The sequence below is a fragment of the Odontesthes bonariensis genome, chromosome 19 (assembly GCF_027942865.1).
Source record: "Odontesthes bonariensis isolate fOdoBon6 chromosome 19, fOdoBon6.hap1, whole genome shotgun sequence".
Lineage (NCBI taxonomy): Eukaryota > Metazoa > Chordata > Actinopteri > Atheriniformes > Atherinopsidae > Odontesthes > Odontesthes bonariensis.
In genome coordinates, this window is record NC_134524.1 from 10,647,295 (window position 1) to 10,672,943 (window position 25,649).

General features: G+C 43.3%; 2 protein-coding genes and 1 long non-coding RNA gene across 5 annotated transcripts in view; all 3 read right to left on the reverse strand.

Annotated features, from left to right (window-relative positions):
- The window catches only part of LOC142368396 (insulin receptor substrate 1-B), a 43,266-nt gene extending 36,915 nt beyond the window's left edge, over positions 1-6,351 (reverse strand). Inside the window, exon 1 of the mRNA XM_075450527.1 lies at positions 5,526-6,351. Within this exon, the coding sequence (XP_075306642.1) occupies positions 5,526-5,877 (352 nt within the window). The 5' untranslated portion in view covers positions 5,878-6,351. The remainder of the gene's footprint in view (positions 1-5,525) is intronic.
- Positions 6,352-9,767: 3,416 nt separating this feature from the next.
- Positions 9,768-21,698, reverse strand: agfg2 (ArfGAP with FG repeats 2). Of its 3 annotated transcripts, XM_075451068.1 has the most exons (14): positions 21,350-21,697; positions 20,495-20,588; positions 19,194-19,309; positions 17,627-17,780; positions 17,144-17,264; positions 16,950-17,054; positions 16,653-16,685; positions 14,593-14,832; positions 13,560-13,632; positions 13,384-13,427; positions 13,091-13,189; positions 12,450-12,569; positions 10,936-11,006; positions 9,768-10,795 (listed from the first exon to the last, which is right to left on the reverse strand). In XM_075451068.1, the coding sequence occupies exons 1-14, from the start codon at positions 21,514-21,516 to the stop codon at positions 10,748-10,750; spliced, it is 1,485 nt and encodes a 494-aa protein (XP_075307183.1). In that variant the 5' UTR covers positions 21,517-21,697; the 3' UTR covers positions 9,768-10,747. The 3 variants fall into 3 exon arrangements, with proteins under 3 accessions (XP_075307183.1, XP_075307185.1, XP_075307184.1); XM_075451070.1 differs by lacking the exon at positions 13,091-13,189 and having other exon boundaries at positions 21,350-21,698; XM_075451069.1 differs by lacking the exon at positions 16,653-16,685.
- A 191-nt stretch (positions 21,699-21,889) lies between these two features.
- Positions 21,890-23,516, reverse strand: LOC142368867 (uncharacterized). The gene is made up of 3 exons (XR_012767442.1): positions 23,407-23,516; positions 22,970-23,247; positions 21,890-21,922 (listed from the first exon to the last, which is right to left on the reverse strand). It is a non-coding gene; the product is annotated as an uncharacterized LOC142368867 (long non-coding RNA).
- Between the last annotated feature and the right edge of the window lie 2,133 nt (positions 23,517-25,649).

Sequence of the window (25,649 nt, forward strand, 5' to 3'; positions counted from 1 at the left end):
TGGGTCTCCGTGTGCCACTGGGCAGGTTACTTGGAGGTCTTCTTTTAGGGTCTTTTCACTGCCATGTTTAAGTTTTAATCAAGCAACAACATTCAAGTAATGCGTTTCAATAAAAAGAAACGAAACATTTGGATTTTCTGGAGAAGAAAGTAAAATGACTCAAATTTATAGGTACTCTTCGTCTTAGTTAGCTAATGCAGCCCTTAAATCAGGGAAAACTACTCTGGCAATGAACCGACTGGCTCACACTAGGTTCTGTTTAATGTTTCTGACCTCACTGCCCTAACATGCAGCGCTGTGCCATTAGACTGCAAAACTCTGCCCCCGTTCTCCACCCCCACCTCAGCCCAGCTACTGTGGCCCCAGTAACCTACTCTGCTGCCCACTCCCCAGCACAGACACATGAAATGAGAGACAAGTCAGCCACCCAGCAGTGAAACGGTCAACCTCTGGCCGCCATGTGCGCCCATTTTCCCCCCTGTTTTCAACTCTTCCACTTCCTCGCTCTTCATCCATCTCTAGCATCTGTAATCCCCCCCCCCCCCACCTCAAAGTCTGGGCCAACTCTCAGAGACAAAACGCTTCCTCAACCCTGGCATCTGCCGCAGGTCAGTCGAACACATGCTTTGTGTTAGCCTTGAAAGTGCACAATCAAACAGACGAGCGCACGAAATTATCGATGACGCATCCGGGGTTTGCCGTCGCCTGAGAAGACACACGAGAGTCTCAAAACAAGACGCCCACACCACACTGGCAGCCATCTTTGATGATACTGGTTAGTCTGGTGCGGAACTGCTCCACATTCCTGCTTAGATGATAGACTAACGAGAACAATAAAGCTCAACTATTTCAGTCCAACATCTTTATTAGAGAGGCTCCAACTGCTAAAATGAATTTAGACACAATAATAATTTTGAAAAGCTTCTTGTTCCAATATCACAAAGCAGATAAACAGCATTTGGGAGTTCAGTCTTTGTAAAGTGTAACACGAGTCAAACACACACTTTCGATGCAAGAGTGAGACAGGCAGTCGAACAACTGACTGAAATGGAAATCCGATGTCCCAAACTGACCACTTGGTTGCAGCTGCACAGCTGAACTCGAACATATGTAAAAGTTATTCTGTTTAGTATCTGAGGCGCGCTCAGTTTGGTGTGCGTTTGGAAGCCAGAATGCAAACTCAAATGACCCACGTTGAGCTGAAAAGAGGAAGCAAACTGTACACTCAGCTGATTAAATGTCATTTGGAGACACTTACTGAACAAACTGTTCAAGCTTTGAAAGTCTTATATAATGTCAGAAACCTCGGAGAATGAAAAGCTGATGCGTCATATAACATTTGTTATTTTGTGATGCTCTGTCCTCGTTGCGTGCTCGAATATTAAAACCAAAAAGCCCAAAAAGGGCCCTAAAAGCACTGGACTGAGAGGCAGAACCAGAGTCTTAGTTCCAGTTCAACACATTTCTGTCACCTGTGTTTTAATCAAACTGTTTCACTGATGCAAAGAAAAAAAAAAAAAAAACTAAATCAGACACATTCAGAAGGTGTGGATCTACCTGCCATTCATGCTATTACGGTTTAACTTGACATTCATACCCGTGTTTCTTCAGAGCTAATTCAAGAAGCAGCTCCACTCTAAACTGTTTTAGAAATTCATCTCTGCAGCCACGGTTTTCAACAACATCTCCTGACACAGTGCAGTGTGTACGTCCGACTGAAATGGCGTTTTCATTCCCAAAAGAGGCTCATAAAGTTTTCTTTTACATTTTTCCCTGCGTGTCTGCATGTACCTTTTTGGATCTGGTGTCTTGTGTTACAATAAATCCCAGAGGAACAGCAGATAAAGAGGAATGTTTTCCACTCATTTCTATCCACTTATCTAATCTGTTCACAACTCCCAAGAACTTCCTGACACCCTCTACAACATTTATGGGCTTGTATTAACAGGCAGCGATCGATGCAGCCCGCTGTAAAAGGTTACAATGCATCTAAAGCCCTCGTGGCTCTGCAGGGTTCAACACATTGGCACCGACTGACTAAATGGATCAAGTTGCCCCTGGCTTTGCTTTGCTGTCGATCACACCGGAGCGCTCAATTGATGGGGTACATCAGCGCTGAGCCAGTGCGCTTGAGGCCGTTTCTGACTGGTGTCCACCATGTTTCCCTGTGATGTAACAAGCTGCTGCGTAAACGCCAGCGTTACGCTGAAGCCCGGCTGTCCAGCAGGGAAATTACAGGGCGTTAATGTGCAAAGGAAATGCCCTGCTCCCCCCCAGTCCAGCTGACAAAACGGTGGCACATGACAAAGTTTCAAGTTCCCGTAACAACAGCACCCACCTCCGACTTCGTTAGCACACAGCCTCCACTGTGCCACCAGCGGCTGACCCTCGAGACAATAATTACAGCCTAATTAGAGAGATGAGCAGTGCTTAAACGCGGCTTACGTTTAAATCGGCCAGCTCCGCGAGATCTAAATCTCATGGGCAAGTGCAGCCAAACAACCCTCCAGAGTGAAAAGCATCCAGAGCCACTCTGATGCACCTCATCCACCACGGGTCACTCAAAATCTGAGATTCCTCGGCTGTAGTTGAGCTGCATTTTGTATTTAAAGTGTCGAAAATGCATGAAAACTAGCCCCAGATTCAGAGGTAAAAACCCATCTGTGGATCAGCATGAATATCCACACTGTCATATTATGTTCTTCAGTATTTTAAGTGTTTTCCTGTGAAGCTTTGAAGACAGAAAGCGGATTTGCAAATCAGATTCACTGAGCTCAGGACATCTCAAAGTAAAAACCATCTGAAATGGACAGAAGACACCTTTAAAGCGAGCTACAGTTGTTTGACTTTTCTCCAAAAATGCACGAGCACCTCCCAGACACCAAAGAGTCTGTTAAATGTCATTCCCACGGTCCACGACCTAAATAAATTTCGTTTCTCATCACAAAACCCCTTCGAGCGTTATTGGGATCTGAAGACTAATGGTCCCCTCTCATCTTATTTCAACAGGTTAATCAGACGCAGAAGAATGTGGGATGGAAGCCAATCACAACTTCCCAAACCACAAAGTGATGTCTGTCAAGCTGACTGACGTCTCACTCACTCCGTGGAACAGATAAAAGCGACAGTCTGACACAAAACACTGCGTTTTCTTCTCTAAAAACCCAAACATTTAACTGCTTATCGAAGCGTCCGACGTGAGTTTTCTATCTGCTTTCCTTTGTTTATTTTGGCCCGTTCGGCAGGCAAGTGGGCGCGTTTGTTTGGCGTTTCTATCTCATTTACAGCCACCGGCTCTAAAGTTGGACTTTATCACATCTTGCATTGAGATCAACTTGCAGCTACTGGCGAGGCGCCGGCTGAGCTGTGCGAGCTGGACCGCTGGACCGTGCCCCCGCCCGCCTCTCCAGGTTAAACCTTTACACACCCCACTGCCTCCTAATAGCTGAGCAAATAGCAGCCCTCAAGCCCGATACTGTACTCACTGCCTAAAAAAGGGGTCTTACAGGATTCAGCTGAATAAATAACCGGGATTCTGTCCTGCGTGGCAGCCGGCTCGTGTTTAATTAGGCTGGGGGGGGGGGGCTGTGCAATGCTGGCCTGCTTTTGGGTGAATATCTCAAGAGTAAAGCACGTTATAGAGAAAGTGCATGTGCACGTTTGCCATCCCCGCCCTACAAACTTCCTCCCCGAACTCCTGAGCTGCTGAAAACTTTGCCCCGGCTACCTGAGCAGCTCCACAGGTATCAGGTTGAGGGGAGTGGTCTTCCAGAAACTGTGTAACAGACACTGCAGCATCTCTCGGCTCTGTGCCCCCCCCCACGCCAGGCTGTGAATTCTTCTGTCTCCCCAGCGGGACAAGTGGCGGACAGATTCCTCAATGGACCGGCAGTGTGTGTGTGTGTGTGTGTGTGGTGAGGGGCTCCACGGACCCCCGAAGATTTGAAATCGTATGAGCAGCTCAGACCAGAGGAGGGTGATTACAGAAAGGAATTTTGATGCAAAGCGTTTGCGTTTCAGCCATTCACACACACGCAGGTTTCGAGCGGGGCTCGCGCCTGCAAGTGTGTGAGATTGTGTGGCCTCATTTTTCCATGAGCACAGACTGCGCACGAGCTCGCACAGCGTAAGAAAAAACGCCTGCCAGCGTGCGAGTTTACACAGCAGCTGGCCGCAGGCCTTTTGTCTTTGCCAGCGAGGGTGATTTACAGGAGAAAGCAACAGAACGAGGGAGACAAGAAGTCGTCGGCACGGTCCAGCGCCGTCATTTCAGAAACGCCCAACCACCATGACGTCCTTTGCTGCTCACCTGCAGCCTTTAAAGTTGAGGTTCAGGACGTTTGATATTTGCATCTGAGCACTTTGGAGATGCATCAGATAGGAAAGAACAGAGAGCATCTCCAGCTCTCCCATCACACGCAGACTTTTTGTGCTGCGCGCGCACAAACAGGCACACAGTTACGTTAGAGGAATCTGCTGAGCTACTACGGACTCTCACAACTTTTTTAAAGACACACCCTTGGTTTAAAATAACAAGAAGCACTTTATCTCCTCTGGGTTTATCTCCGCTGGGCACTTTATGTAACAGAGCAGCAGGTCATGTGAAGTAAAAGTACCTTGAACTCGTATCTTTGATTGCCAGGATTGCCTCATGTGTCCCTTGTGGCCTGTCCAGTCTGGCAAGGAGGAAGGGGGGGGGGGGGTGTTAAACAGGTGATTTGGAGTTGCTGTGCTCAACACTATTGCTGTGACAGCTGTGTTTACACAGCGGCTGATAGACACCATTTGAGGAGTATCTACATGGGTGACTTTTCTTCTTTTTTATTGCACAATGAGGCAGCATTGCACAAACCCACAGCTGGGGGGGGCTTGAAGTGACACACTGAGCTGCACACTCATCACCCCTAAATCATGACACAAACATACACGTTTAATGGGAACGTCATGGCTGGGTGGTAAAGTGCTAATCAGCTTCTCTCTGGCTTGTTCTGGAATATTTATTCTCCTCTGGGATCCATGCCTGCTGTAATATTGCAGAGTCAGCTGAAAAAAAGCAGGGCAGTAAACAAGAGGACAGGGTGTGTTTGAGAAGTCGGGAGGAAACACACACACACACACACACACACACACACACGAGAAGTCTGGAAGACAACTGAGACCAAATATCCAGCCTGACACCAGCATGATAAGACCTGCTGGAGAGGATAAACCCCCACAATGCAGCTTGTTTACCAAGAGGCCCTTTACACACACACCCCTAAATCTGCTCTAAGGGTGTCCAAGTGAACGCAACACAGCTTAAAGTTCAACATATTGTTTAAAAACCCACTCACAGTAACTTGTAAAGCTGTAATATTCAAAAGAAAACACCTAAAACTGATGAAACATGTCCCCAAACTGCAGTGCGCGCGTGCTCCTCAGCTCTGCAGGCATTGCCACGTTTCTCCTCATTCACTACCACGCTCATGTGTGTGTGTGCATTGCGTGCACATGTTTGTGTGAAAACGTCTATGACTTTTGCTTACTTTTGCACTGCAGCTCCACCATGGCCTGGTACCACTCGTCCTGGTCCGCCTCGTTCTCCGCGGCCACGGCGAAGCTCTCCGCGCGGGTGTACAGCACGATCATGTGCTTGTTCTTAGAGTCGGCCCGCTTGTTGATGTTGAAGCAGGTCTCCAGCGCCACGACTTTCTTCGGCACGGGGGCCTTGCCGCGGTACTTCTTCTCGCTCTCGTAGTACTCCAGGCGGGCCGGACCGTGCTCGGAGGCGGCGCGCAGCACGAAGTAGCGCCGGTGCATGGACTTCTGCTTGCGGAGGTAGCCGCTCTTCCGCACGTCCTCGCTGCTCTGCTGCTGCTCGCCCGCCGGGCTCTCCATGGTGTCCCGAGTAGCTCCCACGAAAAAAATAAACGCGACTTGCTTTTATTTCTCTTCGCTTTCCAGCAAGTTTTTTAGCGAGGTGACTCAAAGATCCCCGCGGGTCCGCTGCCCCCCTCTGTCCCACACTAACGCAGCCATGTGAGAGGAGAGGTGGGAGCTTCAGCCCCGGAGCTTCAGTCTGGCTCTGTTTATGGCAGCAGTTATCGCTTGTTTTAGTCTCTTTTTAGGGGGGGGTCTTCTCTCATGCAGACGCACCAGCGCAAGTTTCCCAAGCAGACGCGAACGAGCACATGCGGCGCGAGGCTCCCCCTCCTCTCAGCCACTACTAGTAGTAGTGTTTCCCAGCGCTGCTTGAGTGGCTTTATCCCATTTACTGCACAGCACAGTGTGCGGAGCCCACGCCGCTGCTCTCAGTCTGTCCCCCCGCCCCTGCCCTGCTCTGCCCTGCTCTGCTCTGCACGGCTCGGCTCGGCTCTCTTGTCACTCACCGCTGTACTAGTACTCAGTACTAGTAGTTCAGGGTCTTCACCACAGCTCCGACAAACAGAGCTTCCAACCTTTCCCTTTTTTAATTTTTTTTTATTTATACAGCACATTTCATGTACAAACAATTCAAAGTGCTTTACATAAAATAAAAGCATTGCAGCAGGGAGTGGAAGAAGCATTAAAAATACATAAAAGAATATAAAGAGAAACAAACAAAATCATTTAAATGAATTTCAAAACAAGCAACAGTCTAGATAAATTAAAAGATAGCGTGCAGATTTCATGCATAGACACATGAGAAAATAAATGTTTTTAACCTGGATTTAAAAATGTCTCCAATTGGTGAAAGTTTAATCTCCACTGGCAGTTTGTTCCACTTGTTTGCAGCATAACAGCTAAATGCTGCTTCTCCATGTTTAGTCTGGACTCTGGACTGGACCAGCTGACCTGAGTCCTTGGATCTAAGAGCTCTGCTGGGTTTATATTCTCTGAACATATCACAGATGTATTTTGGGCCTAAACTGGGATTTGTAAACCATCAGCAGGCTTTTAAAATCTATTCTGTGACTGACTGGAAGCCAGAGTAAAGATTTTAAAACTGGTGTGATGTGTTCAGATCTCTTAGTCCGGGTTAAAACTCCAGCAGCAGCGTTCTGGATGAGCTGCAGATGTTTAATGCTCTTTTTGGGAAGTCTCAGAGCGTTACAGTGATGTTGCAACAAATTCAGCAAAAAATAAAACCTGAAAAATGAAAGTAAACCTGACCTACAGCCAAAGATTATCAAAGACAAGTTGAGTTATTGTGTAAAAATGTAGGTATATTCAAAGTTTTGATTGCTTTTATAACCAATGTCACCTGCAGTACACTGAGTATGTTTATGTACACATGCTATAAGAAACCAAAATATGAAAGTAAGGGAAGTTAAACATAAATGCGAATGAAGGCTCTGAATCAAATTATCTGCATCAGCCAATATTAAGTTAGGTTTGGTCTGGTTGTGGCTAATATCTGGAATATCAATTGGAGAGGCTCATCCGATAATTCAAGCTCAATAAACTAATGTGAAGTCAAGAGTTTTGGTCAAAACTGTTATGTAGAAATAGATAGAGAAACAGAAAGTAAATTAGAAGATTATAATCATCTATTCATATTAATATTGTCATCACTTTCCCCCCAGTGACATTGTAAGTTTGGGCCATCGCATCATAATAAGAGTAGAGGTGAAATGTCCCTTTCACTGCTGAAGAGGCTTGATGATCGTTTACCTTTTGGGAAATATTGGATATTGGCAAAAAAAAAAAAAAAAAAATGCAATATCTGACATCCCTAATAAAGACAATGTAAGTATCACATTTAATTCCAACACCATCCTGCTTTTTTAGTTACTTTACCCAACCAAGAAGGAAGAAGATAACCACCCCGTATGTGTTTGTAAACTATCATCAAATAAAGTGAATGGTTTTTTTTAATTAAATAGTTTGGAAACCTGGGCTATTACCTGTGAAAACAGAAGGCGCTCCAACTCCCCTAACATACATCACAATTTTTATTACTGGTTGAGAGAACTGGATGGCAAATCAGGATGATTTTAACTGTCTAACAAGCTTATGTTTTCTTTAAAAGACTGCAAATGATCACATTATATGTAGTGGAAATTATACACGATGAAGGGTGATGATCTCAGGTTGGCTTCCCGCTTTGCCCTTTCAATCATTAAGGTATAACCTCTGTAATAATTCATCTCCACTGAATATTTTTTCTTATGCGAGAGAACCCAACAGCTAAAAACCTGAACCTCGTTTTAATGGTTTTTGTTCAGCACTCCAAACAGAATCTACAACTACATCTGTTTACTAATTTAAAGTATAGTTGTAATTCAGTCCTTTTCCACCTCATTAACTCACGTTTCTTTCATTGATTCATCTTTTACCTGCGTGACCCTCTCCATCACCTTTTTATTGCACTCTGCAGTTTCCAGCTACAAAAAATTCCCACAGCACGTGAAGGCAGCAGCACTTCCACACTGTGTGTGGGGAGTAAGATTTCAGATTTCAGATTTCAGTCTTGGCGCTTCCACGAGTCCACCCTGTTCTATTTATTGTGAAAATCCCCCTCTGCTTCGTAATGAAATGTGAATATATTGACACATTTTTTTCTGCTGCACCCTGTGGATTTATGACCACCTCTTTTAAAGATGAATGCAGCAGGAATTTGTCTGACAGTGATTAAAATTAAGGGAATATACAAGCTCTGGGAGTTAAACCATTCGTATCCTGACTCTGGATTCCAACTAGAGGGATGTAGCAGCAGATTAAGCTGCTATAACCGGAAAGATTAGGTATTTTTTGACGTCGGACTGTCTGTAAGCAGTGTGTTTGTTCACCTCGCCTGTCAAACTGAAAAACAACTAAAACCGATTCACTTCCACACTCCAATAAATATTTCAGAAATGCTCTATTCTAGTCTTTCTGTTGGCTCTACAGGGGTTCCTGTCTTCGTGCTGTATGCTTATGCAGTATGCATGTTGTTATGCAATATGCATCCAAAAGTAACCTTGAGCACGAGGGCAGAGAAAACTGGCTGCCACGCGCCCTCTGCTGTTTAAAAGGTCCATTACAGCCCAGTTTGTGATGGCGCCAAATGTAAAAATTTACTTGATAAGTTATAGCTTATAAATTTTGAATAGTCATATCAATTTCCTCATATTTAGCATATTTTCCTCACATTTAAAATGAAAATGAACTTAAAATAACACTGTAAACGTACTTGTAAACAAGTAGAGCTCAAATATAAAGCGGACATCTAAATGTTTTATCAAATATATCTAAATCTAAATGTTATATCTACAACTAAATGTTAAATATAGATTTAAATGCTAAATCTTATATCTAAATCTAAACGTTTGAAAACACGCTAATTGACCCCACCCCTTATTGTGCTCTTTACCAATCCACACAGAGACGAGCGCATTACCCCGCCCACAACAGTTGATTGGACGAGAGGTGAAACCAATCGGCCATGATTGGCTTTAGGCAGGTTTGTGGGCGGGGTCAATTTGCATATTTTCGAAACATTTAGATCTAAGATTTTGAGATGACATTAAGAATTAGATATGATATTCGGATTTAAGTGTAACATTTAAATGTAGATATAATATTAGATACAACACTTAGATGTAGCTACGCTTCATATTTGAGCTCTGTGAATCTTTCTAAATACGTTTACAGCGTTGTCTTTGGTTCATTTTCATCTTAAATGTGAGAAAAATGTGCTAACTATGAGGAAATTGAGATAAATATAAAATATTTGTAAGCTATAACTTCTTGTATGACTCAGCGTGTTTTTCCAATGTGAATAAAAATTACAGAAAAAAGAGACGCATAGAAATTGTGAAACTATCTTAAGAAGCAACAAGTTGATTTTATGAACATGAATACTGGTAATTACAAAGACGTTAATACATGAATCTCTTCTCTCTTTTTTTTGGCAAAATAAGGGAGATCAACCAAACCTCCAGGTCAACCAAAAAAAAAAAAAGATACAAATAAAACAGAGTGAAAGCATTTTGGTCCGGTACATGAAGCAATGAAGATTTTATACAGATTTTACTTAAGTTTTTCTGAAATTTGCTTTTACATTCAGTAGCATCTCCTTGTAGCCCTCTAAGCGCATGCAGCCTGAGAATGGGAAACGTAGATCGTCCTTCAGAGGAAACCTGACGAAACAAACGAACAAAAACAAAACAAATGCAAACATGTTTCACGCACACACACTACAGAGACAAGTCCGTCTTCTCTTGAGACGCTAATTCACATGCATCAGGAGGTTGTTAAGGCTGTTAAAACGATTTGTAAAGACTCGTGATGTGGGGTCAAAGTCCCGGCTGGCCTGTCGACCGCTCAGACTCGACGGTATTAAAGCAGAGGACGTTTTTCTTTTACCGGTGGGCTTTTTTTTTTTCCATGTGTGTGTCTTTTTGCACTTGTAAGCAGGAGATGAAAGCACAGCAGCAGCATGTGTGTGTGTGTGTACTATACGTGTGCATTTCTGGGTAAAATTAAAGAGGCGTTGCTTACTCGTGACTCTCACCGAGCCCTGAGGTGGCATCTACTGGCACACAAACATCTTTTGACGTACAGTAGGTACAAACATGGCAGGCCGACACTCCCATACGTACAGTTTCATAATTACATTCACACGTTTTTTTTTCTTTTCCCCTCCGTAAACACGTAAACACAGACACAAAAGGGGAGAGCGGGAGGGAGGGAGGAAAGTCCGACCCTCCCCGATAGGGTGAAAACACTCCAGAGGCTTTGAAATGGCAGCAACTCCTCAAGTTCACTTCTCCCTCGATTCCCAGAGAAGTAAGGAGGGGAGGGGTCAGATGAAAGGATTTCTCGACGTCCCCCGACTGGGGTAAACATTCCCCTGTAAGACAAGAGTGGCAGGGTGAGAAATAGCTCACTTACTGCACCTCCTAAAGCTCACAGACAACCTGCTAAAGAAACCCACCAACCAGTTCCCCCCTTTTTATCCCGCCTGAAGTGCACTTGTTCGCGCGCACTCACCGTAAACGGGTTCACAGACATGGAGCGAGGAACTTTGGACTGAGATTCGGAGGCAGGGAAGGAGGCAAAACCTGGACGCACGAAACATGACAGGAAAAACACAAACATGGTCAGCGGTGTGGGGACAGAAACAGGAAACCGCAGCAGCAGCTGGGCGTGTCGGCGGGTATTTGTGGACTGCTGGTGGTCGCTGCTGAAGTAACGAAGCATGTGCAGAGGGAGGATGCATCCCGGCTCCGTGTAACAGAGGCAGCCGACGCTTTGACTCAACGCTTTGAGGCAAAATCCACTCAGCTAAATTATTTGTCGCTTTTCTGTCTTAAAGTCACGCCATAAACACGTTCATGTGGTTTAGCGGCAACAGTTTACAGGACATTTGCTGAAATGAAGAGATTACTGTCGGAATGTGTGGCTCTGAGAGTCGGTCAATCAAGATGGACGTAGCCATCATCCATTAATTTGTAGACTGCTCAGAAATCAGCATTTATGGTGAGTGCTGTGTGTAGATTGAGTTTTTTTTTTTTAATCCCACAGTCCAAAGGCTAACTGTTCAAAGTTTTCCTCTGGTCTCAGCATGAAGCAGGTGTGGTGAACAGATGAATAGTTCGGAGACATCATGCAGGTACACTGAGTAACTCCTCTAATAAAGTAGCAAAGGGCCTCTTGGTTATTAGACTAAATGCTGTACTAACCTGTAAACATGCTGTAAAGTCAATATGGGGTTTCTGTGGTCTCATTTTCAACGTGGTGTCATGTTAATGAGTTCAAACAGCAGGCCATCTCTAAAGGAGATGGAGATTTCACATCCACAAAGATTTTGAGGTTTCATCCATCATTTGAGCCTCTCAGGGTTAAAGCTATAGATAATTTGAGCCCATCTAAAAACACAAAAAAATAAAATTTCTTTCTTTCTCTTCCGGTGCCACATTACGGTTGAAGTGGAGCTTTGCCACTATGTCATGCTCAAAATTAACTTGTATTTTAGGATTTTCTTTGTGTTCATGTGAGGAAAAACAAAGCTTTTCTAGTCTGTTCTACAATGTTACCGTTAAGAGATTGTTTCATGGTCTTATCCCAGATCTGCAGCTGATAATAGTTTTCATTGTTGATGAAATCATCTCTACTGCAACTTGATTGGTGTGTAAGAGGGGAAGTTTTGAAATTTAGGGCAAACTACAGTCCAGAGGTTCATTTAAGAGCCCAGAAAAATGGGCCGAGGTGGCAAATCTTTAACATTTGAGAAGCTAAAGACACAAATATATGGCATTTTTTCTTTATAAAAGCATATACATATATATCTATATATATATAGATATATCTATATATCTATATATAGATATATAGATATATAGAAGATTTCAGGTTTATTTGCATTTATTATGAGAAAGAAATCCATGTGAGTAACAGTTATGTTCAGAGAATGATTGTTTTTAACTCTCTTTATTGAACAATTTGACTACATACACTCTCCAGCACACAAAATTTGACAAATAAAGAGTTAAAACAAATCTCACCGTTGGCTTCTTGATTGTTGGCTGACTCATGAGGAAATGCATTCTGGGTGGCTGGCGCTGGGAAGGAGGCGGACGGAGGAAAAATTGAGGTGGGCGAAGTGACAAACGGACTGGAATCACCTGGAGAGAAAGAACCACCCACGTTCAGCCACATCAGACAGCGGCTGTTAGTCCATGAAGAAAACAGCTGAATTCAACTGAAGGGGAAACAGCAGAGAGCTGCCCTCCTCTTTGTCTCTGTGCTTATCCAGAGAAGAGGCTGCAACGAGCTCTGTGGCCTGTCAGAAACGTCACTTTCCACTGACCCCAACTGTTTCGAGTCAGATTAGGTTTAGATTCAGATCGAAATCTTGTTTCTTCGTCACAAATGCCTTGATTTCCTTTCCACATATTTCCATTTTAGATCATTTCACATGTGGAGAAGGGCTCTTCACTTTCATTCATACCTCATATTGCCCCTTTGAGCATCACATTATGTATTAATTTCTGACTGAAACAACAATAACTGTACTTCACTTCAAGTCCTTCTAAATTCTAAGTCCTGACATAAAGAAGCTACTGAAACAGTAGTTTTCTGAAGTCTTTAAAAAGTAGGAAGTATCAGAGTGGCAGGCCTGAGAGTCCCCGGATTTGGAGCTTACCTCCTGAGGAGCTGCTGAAGGGGTTACTGGGGGAGAGGGCAACAGGCTGCTGGGAAGCCGAGCTGGAGCTGGAGCTGGAGCTGAATGGGTTGGGGAAATCTGAGACACCCGAGGAGGGAGGGGGGTGGTAGGAGGCAGGAGATAATTCACAGTGTGTTGGGTGAACAGGGTACATTCCTGACTATACAAACCCACTCTGAATCTCAGTGTAATTAGGGGTGTTGGACAACTGAAGATGAAGGGAGTGAATGTAAATGCAGGGGGAATCAATGTGGTTCGTGCTCTGTACTTACTTGCAAAAGTTTGGGAGCCAGAGACGGTATCGGCGCCAGGGGAGCTGGGGAGAAGTGGAAAAATGGAGGATCGATCAGGATTTGACCTTTAAAGGGCTCAAGAATTTCGTAGGAAATTGAAAAACCTGTCAGGTTAAAGAAAAGCTCATTCGGCAAGACTGTTTTTCTCTTCCTACCTGGCAGGAGTGGAACTGGACGAGAGCCTGCTGCCGAAGATGGCGCTGTACTGCGGAGGGCCACTAGGTGGAGCTGCAAACAAGCATTTTAAGACACATACAAACACACCAGAGCGTACCATAACCAACCCTTACCCTAATTCAAGAGATCAAATGCTACTTTCGCCTTGAAATACGAGCAAAAAGAGGTCAAACTGTTAATCCCTGATGTGCATGTCATCAGAGACGACAGAAATTAACTGAATAAAACATAATTTCTGTGTTCAGCCACGAGATGAATCAAAGACATCCCGGGCAGAAAATCAATAACCTTCTCTCTCAGCCAGGCAGGGGAGGCTGTTATGAAGCTGGAAAACAAAAGGGCTTCTTGTAGAGGGATCCCTCACATGCATTGTGTGCATTAAACCAGCTATGGTATTTAGACAAATAGAGCCGATCGTTTTAAAACAAATCAACAAGGTCCTTTGGATCAGACTGTGCGTGATCTGGAGCAAACACATTGAGCATAATTCAGCTGCTCCAAGCCTTGGCATTTGGAGTATGGACGTTATGCAACCTAAGTGAGCTGGCCGTGACAATCTGGATCACACGCATTCTCAAACTCCCCCTCTGCTTCCACTAGCTATCTGCTGAAGGAAGTTATCAGGTCCTCTTTAACGTCAAAGAATGTAAAAAAATGCTCTGCGTACCTTGTAATTGATGTAGTTACAGATAACATTCATTCTAGGTCAGCAGACACACTTAAAGGGCCTGAGAAATGATTAATTAGGGGGAAGAGGACAAATCAAAGCTCGGTTTTATAGATTTGTTTTCATTTTTGTCAGTTTAGGGCATATATGACTTATGGGTGATACTACTAAGAGCAAATAGAGTTTCCTCTAAAATAACAGTAGCTGTGTGATGAAGCTAAAGGGGCAAAAAATGTTGTGCTTGATTAACTGTACTTACTAATGTTCCACACGGCTCAAACTCTCTTCTACAAATCAGCAAAAAGATACGAGTAAAATCTGTTGGGATCACAAACATTTCATACCCGCAACTGGCGACGGCTCAGAAAAGACGCTATCCAGCTGCGACACAGCGGCGTACTTGTCCCGGCCGCTGGAGCTGCCGAGCGGGGGAGTCGTCTGGTTGACGCCGACGGGCTGCTGCTGCGGCCTGGACAGAGACAGGGCCTGCGGCTGGGAGTGGTTCAGACCTCCAAAGTCCACGCTGAGGGACTTGGGGAAGGCTCTGAAGGGCCCCGTGGCCCCTGAGGCCGACACTGTACGACCTGAGAGGGAGAAAACAAGACTGAGCCCCAGTGCAGAGACACGGATAAAAACAGAAGTAACAACGATGATGCTAAAATTTTGCATCTTTCAAACCTGCTGTGTCAACAAACTTTTACTTTGTGGTAAATATGCCAAAGAAATTATACTTCCGACTGCTTTTCCTGAAGGATTCTCAGTCTGGACGATGATTTAGTGAATCATACTCATGACAGACCTAATCCATAGTTCATTTTGTTTTTCCACAACACAGTAAGTTGCGTAAGAAGCAACGCTGACGCAAACTGTTCAGCATTCACATGCTTTGAACTCAGCAGTTTATTTTACCCTCGCTTCGGTGTTCATTTATCGGGTGCTTTTGATCACCTCAGAGGCAACAAGCCGACTCCAACTACTGAGGAAGACTATGGCTGAAAGCCTTGAGACAGCTTTAAGAAACAATTCAACTCATTAAATTCATTGAAAAAAAAAAAAGATAATTTATCGTGTCAACTTCAGATCAGTGAACTAATAAAGACAGAAATAACAGAAGGGATATTATTCGAGTTTACATGTATAATAAGGTTTAATTTAGTCTAATTTGTAATGCAATGTAATGCTATTGTTTATATATATATATGATATATATTATATAAATATAGATTTATTTAGTCATTTATTATTATTATTATTAGTTAGTAGTAGTATTTTTATTAGAATTGGTATTATTATTGTTGTTGTTAATATACAATCATTGTAAATATTAATAATTTTTTTTTGAGCTACTTGACTAATTTGAATTTCCCCCATTGGGGGATGAATAAAGTATTTTTCTATTCTATTCTATAAAGATATGTATTTTTTGTCCAGTGTTGTTGCGTTCTGCCCCTCAGGGCCACCGCACACACACTACCAAACAAAAGCAAATGATCTCGCTCTATGATAACATTTACATGCTTATCAGTGGCAGGATTAGCTTGGCGTGTGGTAAATGCAGAACAAACTATTATTGTCTTTAAGCATTAAAAAAAAAAAAAAAGTGCAGCAGCAAGCCAACAATTCTTAAATTCAAACAAAGGCAGGATATCAGCATCGCTGCATGTAGCAGGCAAACATTAGCCACAGAACATGCTGGTATCAGTCAGCGAGCTGTTTGCATGTGGACAGAATGAAAATCCATCTTCTTCTATCAGCCGAGGAGTCGGAGACAGAGACCAGACCTGACCTGATTCAGATAAACCGCTGATATAAAGCCTACGGGAGTCAGGCTGCGTGTTTCTGGGGGTATGAGATCATGTGTATAATGTGTCTGTGGAGCTTCAGCCCGAGATATCTCTGCGAGCATACCTGAACTTCCAAGAATACTTGTTTGGGATGTTAACGTGGGATTACAGCTGCGCCCTACATAGTTTTCAAGTGCTTCAACACCAACGTCGTGCGAAATATCAGCAGCCCTCTGCTGACGGGGGCAGCAGCAGCTATGGCCTAAAAATAGCCCGACTTTAAAGTTGTACGTTTCCCTCTGAGGGAACCACAGTATGTGTGCGAGTCTCCTTGAGTCTCGCAGCTCTCACATATAGGCTTTGAAGTGGGAAATCTGACTGATGGAGAAAAATACTGACCCCAATTGCAGTATGTGACACCGGCTAGCGGTGATTCTGATGGCTGAGAGTGTGAAGCACCGAGCCTTTCATCGAACTGCTCTAAAATAAATTCACATACATGTGAGGCGCAGTCAGCGCCAGCACGACCCACAGACAGGCCATCTATTATAAATGATACAGCATGGAAGAGCTTATTGATTTCAGCCATTCAGCACACATTCAAAAGCATCAAGTCTTACCTAAAGTGAAGTGGTTTTTGAAAGAGCTACTGGCTACGAGGTTGGAGAAGAGAGGAGTCACATACGATAGACACAAACAGAAAAGAGAGGAAAGCGTCACCGATTTCATAGGAAACTGTGTCATAAACCGCCAGCTGAGCAGTCTGCTCACTTTTGTATGTCAGGAAAAGCAAGCCAGAGTGGCAACATGATGACATAAAGGCATTTTTAACAAGTGTGGTACTATTAGAATAACACAGGCTACAAATGCACCTCTCTGCTTTGCATTTTTTAGGGAGGAGGGAAAACAAAGCGCACCTGAAGGCCGTGGAAGGGCAGGGAATGAGGGGGCGTGGCTCTGACCTCCCATTGTTGATGACAGGGAGCCTGGTCGCTGCCTCTCTATACCACACAGGGTGGGATCTGTACCACAGAGAAGAAGAAAAGAAGAAGAAGTGGTAAGAATCATGCAGAAAAAGATCAAAATCCATCCATAAAGATGAAGCACGGACCTTTCAGAGGGGGATCTCGAAAGCTTTGGGAGCGCGATGGCCGAGCGGTGAAAGCGTCTGTACGCATGTCGGCAGGCGAGATGACAGGCACTCGATCCCATGATGGCAGCTGGGACTGAGACTGGAGGACAAGACGTGGAGGGGTTAGAGCAAGATGCAGATGGGAAGTAGAAAAAGACGTAAAGACAAATGAAGTGATTCTCTTTCATCATTTCTCAATAATTCATAAGCAGAGCCTTTGATGTCAAGGCTACCTGAACCTCTGCCTGTCAAACCCAACAGTCTCTGGGCTGTAGTATAGAGATGAATTCAGGTGGTTTATTTACCTCCCTTTCTCTCTCGCTCTTTTTTTTTAAAGCACACTTTGAAGAACTTACCTCCTTTCATTTCCTCTTTTTCTAATATGTTCTCACTTCTCCTACATTATCTTCATCATAATCTTCATCCCCTTTGTGAACAACAAGGAAACATGTTTCCTCTCACCAGTGGCCTTGTAGATCTGGCATTAGGAGGCAAATTATGGGGCAGGCCCTGGCTTGATAGGCTTGTTAGAGGACCATGGGAAGGGGGCCCAGCTTGGACCCCTGGACTCCAGGGACCCTCCACATCCCTCCGGTTTTTACTTTTGGAAAAATGCCTGCAAAACAAAAACATAAAGTGAATCTGTGTCACCATGTGGCTTAAAAAAACACTATTAACAGCTTGACATTTAGTTCTCTAATTACTAAACATCCTGAAAAAACATTTTTAGGGCTTCAAACAAAACTCAAAACAATGACTGTTCAATTTTCAGCACAAAAGCATGTAGTAGGCATGAGCTACTGTAAGTTTTCTGAGTAGGCGCCTTCATTTCAAACAATGAGAGTCTAATTCTGGAACAAAGGAAATAAGCTGCTGTTTGGCTCTAATGTTGCTCTTAGAAACCTCTTAAAATTAATCATAAACTATTTATATTTTGCCCAACTATCGTATGAATGTTCTTAATTTACAAGCAAAACTGACTTTATGCTAACAGGTCAGTGGAGCTCAGCTGATACACAGCGATGCTATGCTGCAAGCTAAATGCTAATGCCAGCAAGCTAACGTGCTCCAATAATATTTAGGATAATAATAGTAAAAACAACACACTTAATTTGTGTAGCATTTAGTAATACCTTTCAGATTAAACAATGACTAACATAGCAGACATTATGTTACTAAATGTCATGTTCACAGTCATATTTAGACACAGTCATATTTAGACATGTTAGCTTGCTAATGGTTGCTAATTAGCAAGCTTGAGGCTGAAGGAAAATGTCTTAACAGAGGTGCAAAAAAAGAAACCTTTGAGTTGTCTGTAATTCTACATAAATTCAGCCTAAAACATTGTATGAGCCCTAATTGTTAGAAAAAGGAAACAAAGCCATCTCTGAAGGGTTTGTACGCCAAGAGCAAGGTGTATAATAGTCTGCAAGTATTACATTAGGAGATCAAGAAGACACAAGCATTCCTGCAAAATAACCATTTCCCATATGGTGGTGAGAGTATCACTATTTGGGTCTATTTAGGTGCATCTGGTTCTGGATGACGTGCCATCATTGAGGTAACAGAATTCTGATTTATACCAGAGATTTTCTTTAAACATCAAGACAAATGTCTGTAAACTAGATCTCAACAAAACGTGGTTCATGCAGCAACAAAACAACACACAGAACAGTCAAGAAACAAATCCTCGATAATTAAATCACCAAGTAACAAGTCATTCATTTGTTTAATTAGGTTTTCTGTTATCTCCTCGCTGCTTTAGTTTAGCTTCCTGCTCCAAAACTGATCGTTTTCTGCTTCTCTTCAGATATCAAAATACACTTGAAATTTGGAGTTTTGTATAGTTTGTTAATAAAACAGCAACAAGATGGGCATTATTCTCTCATTTTCTGAACCAAGCACTTCGTAGATATGGAAGATTAATCAGAAAATTATAAAAATAATCCTCCTTTTGCAGCCCTATTCACCTCCGAGCCCTGTCTCTGGTTGCATCAGCATGTCGTGAGAAATAGGGCTGAATTCTCACCATTTTTTCTTCTCATATTTATCCTGGAGAAACTCTTTGAACTTCTGAGAGTCCTTCATGTCAGGGCAGCCATCAGCCTTCGGGTCAAACACACACAGCCAAGTCCTTCTCCCAACCTGAACACACACATAATGCTGGTAAACACTTTGGAACCAAACAGCTCAGCTTGGCCTCAGAAGAGCAGTAACGGCTGCCGTCTATTTGCTGGAGGATAAAAAAACCACAGTCTCTATTTTTGTTTGACATTTGGAGTGGGAGAATCTCTCCAAGCACAAAGAGAGTTTCTCATCAGTGGTGCAAGACTGAGTGGCAAATATTACTGACTGTGAGTCATGACTGGCCGGATCGCTCTTTAGAAGAGGACGAGTTGGGAAATCTGGACGCTATACACCTCTACTTCACTGCACATTATACTTGACTCCGACGCACACAGATACACACATCCAGGTCCTCAACCAGATCATAAAAACCACTGAGCACTCGTCCCGATAGCCTGAAACACTTCACCGATCATCTGTGTGGTGTCAGCTCTGGAACTGAGTGCAGCCTTCACCAGTGGTTCCCAAACTGGGAGCTGAGGACTTTTATTCCCACCAGTTTTATCAGACAGTCTTAACTAAATTAAACCATGTTAAGAAAATGATAATAATAATAATAATAATTATAAATAAATAAATAAAATGGATTTTTCAAAGTGTATAAATAAACAATGGGTGTCAAAATTGGCTCGTTAAAACACTAAAAATGAGCAGTAGCTGAGAATGGAGATTTGACAGCTCGGTGGTTGCTGGTTGTCATGACAACCTGACTGTACCTCAAGAGATTCGGTTGGTTTAGAGGGACGATACCGACATGTAATGACCACGTATCTCATATATAAAAACACATTAACAATTTATTAACATAATATCCTTATTATTGAGTAAAATGCTACTTTAAAAAAGTAAGTATGTAGCATAGAAAACATGTCCATAACTGCATATTTCCAGGTATATCGGAGTAGTAATTAGTGAAGTAAAAGTAATTCAGAGATGTTAGGACTTCAGGAAGGTGCAGGTATTTTTCAGTAGTAAAAATATGGGTCAGTCTTCTCTTCACAAATGACATTAAGAAACGTTTTGATCTGTTACTGTTTGATTTTGGGCCGAATTAAGCACAGATTAGTTCATGTTATACGTGAAAAACCTTCACAGGGGGCATTAAATCAGAACTAGGACCAGATGAAAAACAAAAAACACAAGATAAAACTCTTTGAAAAGTCAGGTACAGGTACATCAGCCCCGATGTGGAACGTCACTCACCTCGTTGCCATGGTTTTGGAGGAATTCCACTTCCTGTTGGGAGAAAGTTGTCATGGAGATAGACTTGACCCTGTGGGGAGGGTTGAGGCCTCTCCTGGGACACAGAGTAGAGGTGGAGTGAGCAAAATAAGCAAGCAAAGTGTGAAGACTGTGAGCCCACATGTCCAGGACAGTAAGGGGAGGGGAGGGGGGGGGGGGCAGGTGGGAGGGGGAGTATCTGACACGTGACTGTGAATTAGGGGCAGATCTGTTGTGGAAAAGGTGTCACACACACACCCTGGTGAAAGAAAAACATAGGTTTTCAGTTACTAGAGCCGTCTAATTTCTCCATGCTGGGGACACAAAGTGGGACACTGCTGTGCAGGATTGCGCAATAACTCACTACAGTGCTGAACCCGTCTTCCTGAGGAGTGTTGGGACTAGGCTGAACATGCAGAACAAATTGTGACAGCACACACACACACACACACGCACACGCACGCACACGCCCACACTGGAGAGGAGCCTGGAGAGACAGAGTATCAAACCTGCACCATGACGAAATGAAACGTAACTCAGAGCTGGAAAATGACCAACTAGCGGTCTGTCGTTTATGAAGCTGTTGGAAGACACGCAGACAGAGAGGGAGACACTGCGTAAATTAATGTGCGCGCACATCCTGGACAGCTGCAGCGCACCGACACCCCCTGTTAACGTGCAGAAAATGCAATAACACACTGTAAGGCTTGTGTGAGGGCGGTGCACGGTGCGATCTCAGGCCTGGTACTTTTACTCTGCTGCTCTGTCAGTATCTGTTAGTCCTCTCAGGGATGCTAAATGTGCAGTAATGAAACCCTGCGGCGGGTTTCTACTCACAGCATTCCGGAGCAGGACGTGCAGACGAAGCTGCCCACCGTGATGTCGGTGTAAGTCACCCCGGGCTGGTTGCACTCGAAGCAGTGTTTGTTTACTCCGGACTGGGCCAGCTCCCGAACCTTGCGGGCGCAGATCTCCTGGTTGTCCCGGTGCTTTCGGTTCGACATTTTTTTTTTCTTCCTGAGCAGACAGGCTCGGACAAACCCCAGGAACGCCTCCGCTGTCCTCCTCCCGGATCCCCTCCGTTTACTACGCGGAGCACCTCACGCCCGCATTATGGAAAGGCTTTTATGCGGCTTCAGCCCCGATGCACGGCTGCACAGAGGGGAGGCGCGTCAAGCCGGACAGAGAAAAGGCGCAGATACACCGGAAATACTGCAGATGTACTTCAGAATAAACTCAGGAACAGGTGGCGCCTCAGAGCTGCCAGGTTCTCAGTTTTTGGGTTGCCTGTTCCTTTAAAAATCTGTTCCAATACAAGCACCGGTTACCTCATCAAAACTTTATGTAGGTCAAGGTGTTGTCCGGTGTTTTTGTGAGTCCAGTGATTCAGCTGTTTTTCTAATTATTTTACTACGAAAAGAAAAGAAAAAAATCACTGTAAAAATTATACGTTCAAACATTGCAGCCAAATCCAAATTTCCTTTCCACCGTGTCAGTTTACAGTTTACCCAAACAACACGAGAGGGAATACTTCCACGTTTTTGCAGACTTTCTGCACCTCACATTATAAATACATTTACTGAGTTCCTAGTATGAAATAAACCTGTTCAAACCGCAGTGTGATGTAATCACATTACAACATCCAGAAAGGGTTTGCTGCAGCAACATCCTTTAAAAACACGTTTAAAATGTGATTTGTATGCGCAGTGCACGTGTGAATGTTACCAACGTTTGACAAACTCTATTTAGCACCACATTAAGCACCACCTTTCAACATAGTGATTACTTTGTGGTTACCTAATTGATTATCAAACCTCAGTGTCACCCAGTCTTGTTGCCATGTCGCGGTATACAATTATCAGTCATGCAAATACTTGCAATTAATGATTTAATCGTCACTGTATCATACTAAAAAACTTGTAAGAATCAAATATTCCACCTTATGTCATTGTGAAAACATAACATACATTTGTTAGTTTTGACCCAGCTGTTTTCAAACGTGTGAATGAAGATGTATGACAGTAATCGTGGTTTATCTCATGATTTAATGATTGATTATGAGCCGTGTGTACTGTAGAGCAGCGCTTGGGCTACTGGAGTGCAAAGAGGCAAACTAAAGGAAGACAGAAAAGGGGAGAGGCCTGTGGCCGGAGATGCACAAAGGATGTTGTGGTTTAACTGCAGCCGGCACGTAGAGTCTAGTTTTAAAACTTTGATAGTCCACTTGACAGAGAAGCAAGCCGACTCGATGTATATCTAAGAGCAAATGTTATGACAGAGGAAATGGATTATGTGCCCCTGCCCTGATTGATCCAGATTAAATCAGTTCATCACTATATTCAAAGTAGATGCAGGATACTGTAACAGTGCAGTGATGTGACTGTCAGTGTGGATGTTTTTCGGTTGTTTTGTTGTTGTTTTTCACCGACAGTTCAGGCCTTTACTTTAAAAACCTACCGGATGTCATACGGTGTATTCTGTCTTATTGGTAGTTGGAGAGGCGCTTGGGGGATCTCCTGTCAAAGACAAACAAGAACCTGTCGAGTAGCCAAGTTCGACTTCACAGAACAACCCTTTATGTCTGCTGTCGAACAGACTGTGTGTCCCTGGCGACTGCTTCTGCTGCGCCCCATGTGTGCGCCATTTACGCACACGCCCCCGTTTTCATGGCGGAGCGCTGAACTGGAAGGTCCTGCGCGCTTTGCAGAGTGGACGGGCTGATTCACAGATAACCCCTGCAGAAATAAAAGAATTGTCAAAGAAGCATTCAGTATAACCCAAAGAGAATGGTTTGTGTCAGGAATTCAAACCCGGTCTTGTTATGATCATCAAAACAATTTTTTTATAAGTCCTTGGTGACTGGCAGGATTTCAAATATGACGAATACAACGAACCTCTTTGGCTCCAGAGCCAACTTCTTGCTTGTTTGATGTGTTGAAGGAACTTAGCAACAACAGACACAACTACGCCCTTTTCGTGACGTCTGAGAAAAGATATGTGAGAATTGAACTTTTTCCTCACAGAAACAGGAGTGCTCCCATTGTCCTGTACCTTGATGCTGCCAAAGGGTTGCAGGACGAGATCCTCTGGGACATGAACCAACATGGTGCAAGAAAAACACTCAAACAGTTTCATGGTTTTCAGACGAGATAGTAAGACCCTGCGTGCCTGCAACTGCTGTCCCCGACCAGCAGGGGGAGCCATACTCTTAATTAGATAGATAGATAGATAGATAGATAGATAGATAGATAGATAGATAGATAGATAGATAGATAGATAGATAGATAGATAGATAGATAGATAGATAGATGGTTCAAATTCAAGGTGCTTTACTGTAATATTTGTTTTCCATACACCTTTAAACTTTTACTATATAAATCCCAGAGGCAAAAAAATGTATGTCTAACTCTACAACATTGGTAGAAAAGGATTTTTCAAACCTTTCTTCTCCTGTGAAAATAGTATTTTTCCAACTTGTTTCCAAAGTGTTTCTTCATGGGCTGACAAACAGCATAAAGGGTTAAAAAAAACTTGGATCAGTTGTAAAATAGACAAAAACAGCTCTGCTTTTCTAAACTAAAGAAAAGTGATCCCACATATCTGAAGATCTTAGAGAAGGTGAAGCATCGCTGCAGATTAATCTACTCAAAAGTGTACAAGGTAGTCCAATTCAACATGCATAAAACATAAACCATGATATATAGTTAGTTGTAGAGTAAAGCAGAATCATTGCTTTAATTAGGATATTTGATTGATTTTGACGTGAGTATTGTGCTTTTATTCATCTTTTCACTGTTGGCTATTATGCTGGAACCTTTTGGGCTGGAAAATGAGTGAACACTAGAGGCTGGCTTATAAAGTGAGTCAATCACCTTGGACCCCGGCACTACCTGATGGGATTAGTGAGTTTCGGCAGAACTGGAGGCTGCAGTTTCAGGACCGTCATTTATCACAATAGATATGAATTAGCAAACTGTGAGATAATGACACTCCCCCCTGTATTTTCAACCTAACCCTGACCATATTGACATGTTAACAACATAATACAAAATGCCAAAAGATTAAAATTCATACAAATCTGTGACTACAGCCTCTGGTAATGTGGAAACCCCAGATTGCCTGATGGAGTAGCCTCGCGCTATGACCTATGGGATGGTGGAGTTGGACCATCCAAAGCCAGCAGCAACAAGCATCCCAACAAAGAGGGCAAAGGGCCAAAGAACATAAATAACAAAGAAGCTCAGGTGGAAAGCTCAGACAGCAATCTGCACTATATTAACACTTAGTTTCACTCCATCACAAAGCAAATCTTTGTCCAACACAACTGAAGGCATCCCACCGCTCAGACTGTTCCACATGTTTATGAGACTGCCTCCAAGAAATCTTTGTTCAGCCTTCATCCCGGCCCCAAAACCCCAACCATTCAACCTGGATGTGAACCATCTAACAGCAGGTGACAGTCATATACAGGACATGATGCAAGAAATGCACAATCAGATAAAAGTCACACATGCACTGTGGTGAGTCACTTCCCTCATCTGTAGATATATGAAATGTAGATGCCTTTTTGGCTGCTGATGCACACAGATGATGTTAATCTAATCTTAAAAATCAATAGCAAAGCACTTTATTTTAACCAATTTTCAAGTAATTTTAAATCCACTGCCTCTGTGTGCAGATCTAATGTTCTCACTGTATAACAACAGGCCAAAGAGCAAATTAAACTCAGACTTTCCACTTTGATTTGACCATTCATGACAATTTATAGTCATTTTTTCTTCTTCTCCTGGCAGCCATGGGCTTCCCCACCTTATTCGCTAACATTTGGAAACTTGTAAGCAGGCTATTTTTACACTTCAACTCAAACAAAACAGAGCAGGTTACCAGACAAGAATACACACCCAGTGTCTCACGGCTCAGTGACACAACAAGAGGAGAAGTGAATGTCTGATATTATGGAATTATTATCAGTCAGTAAAGTGCATCCATGATGCAGCGTGGACGTGTGTAAATCATTCGAGAGTTTGCTCTCTAACTTCTCAGTTTAGGGCAGTTTCCTCCTTCAAAACCTTAATTTGTTCTGACTAAGAAACCCGGAAATGGTGAGACGTGTGATGGAGGGGGTTGGACCTCGTGT

Excerpts from the sequence above, each read along its gene's own strand:
- agfg2 (XM_075451068.1), bottom strand. The coding sequence starts at position 21,516 with ATGTCGAACCGAAAGCACCGGGACAACCAGGAGATCTGCGCCCGCAAG. Across the intron at positions 17,265-17,626 it reads CCAGATCTACAAGGCCACTG|TCTCAGTCCCAGCTGCCATC; the intron begins GTGAGAGGAAAC and ends CTTGTCCTCCAG. Across the intron at positions 17,055-17,143 it reads TCGAGATCCCCCTCTGAAAG|ATCCCACCCTGTGTGGTATA; the intron begins GTCCGTGCTTCA and ends TCTGTGGTACAG.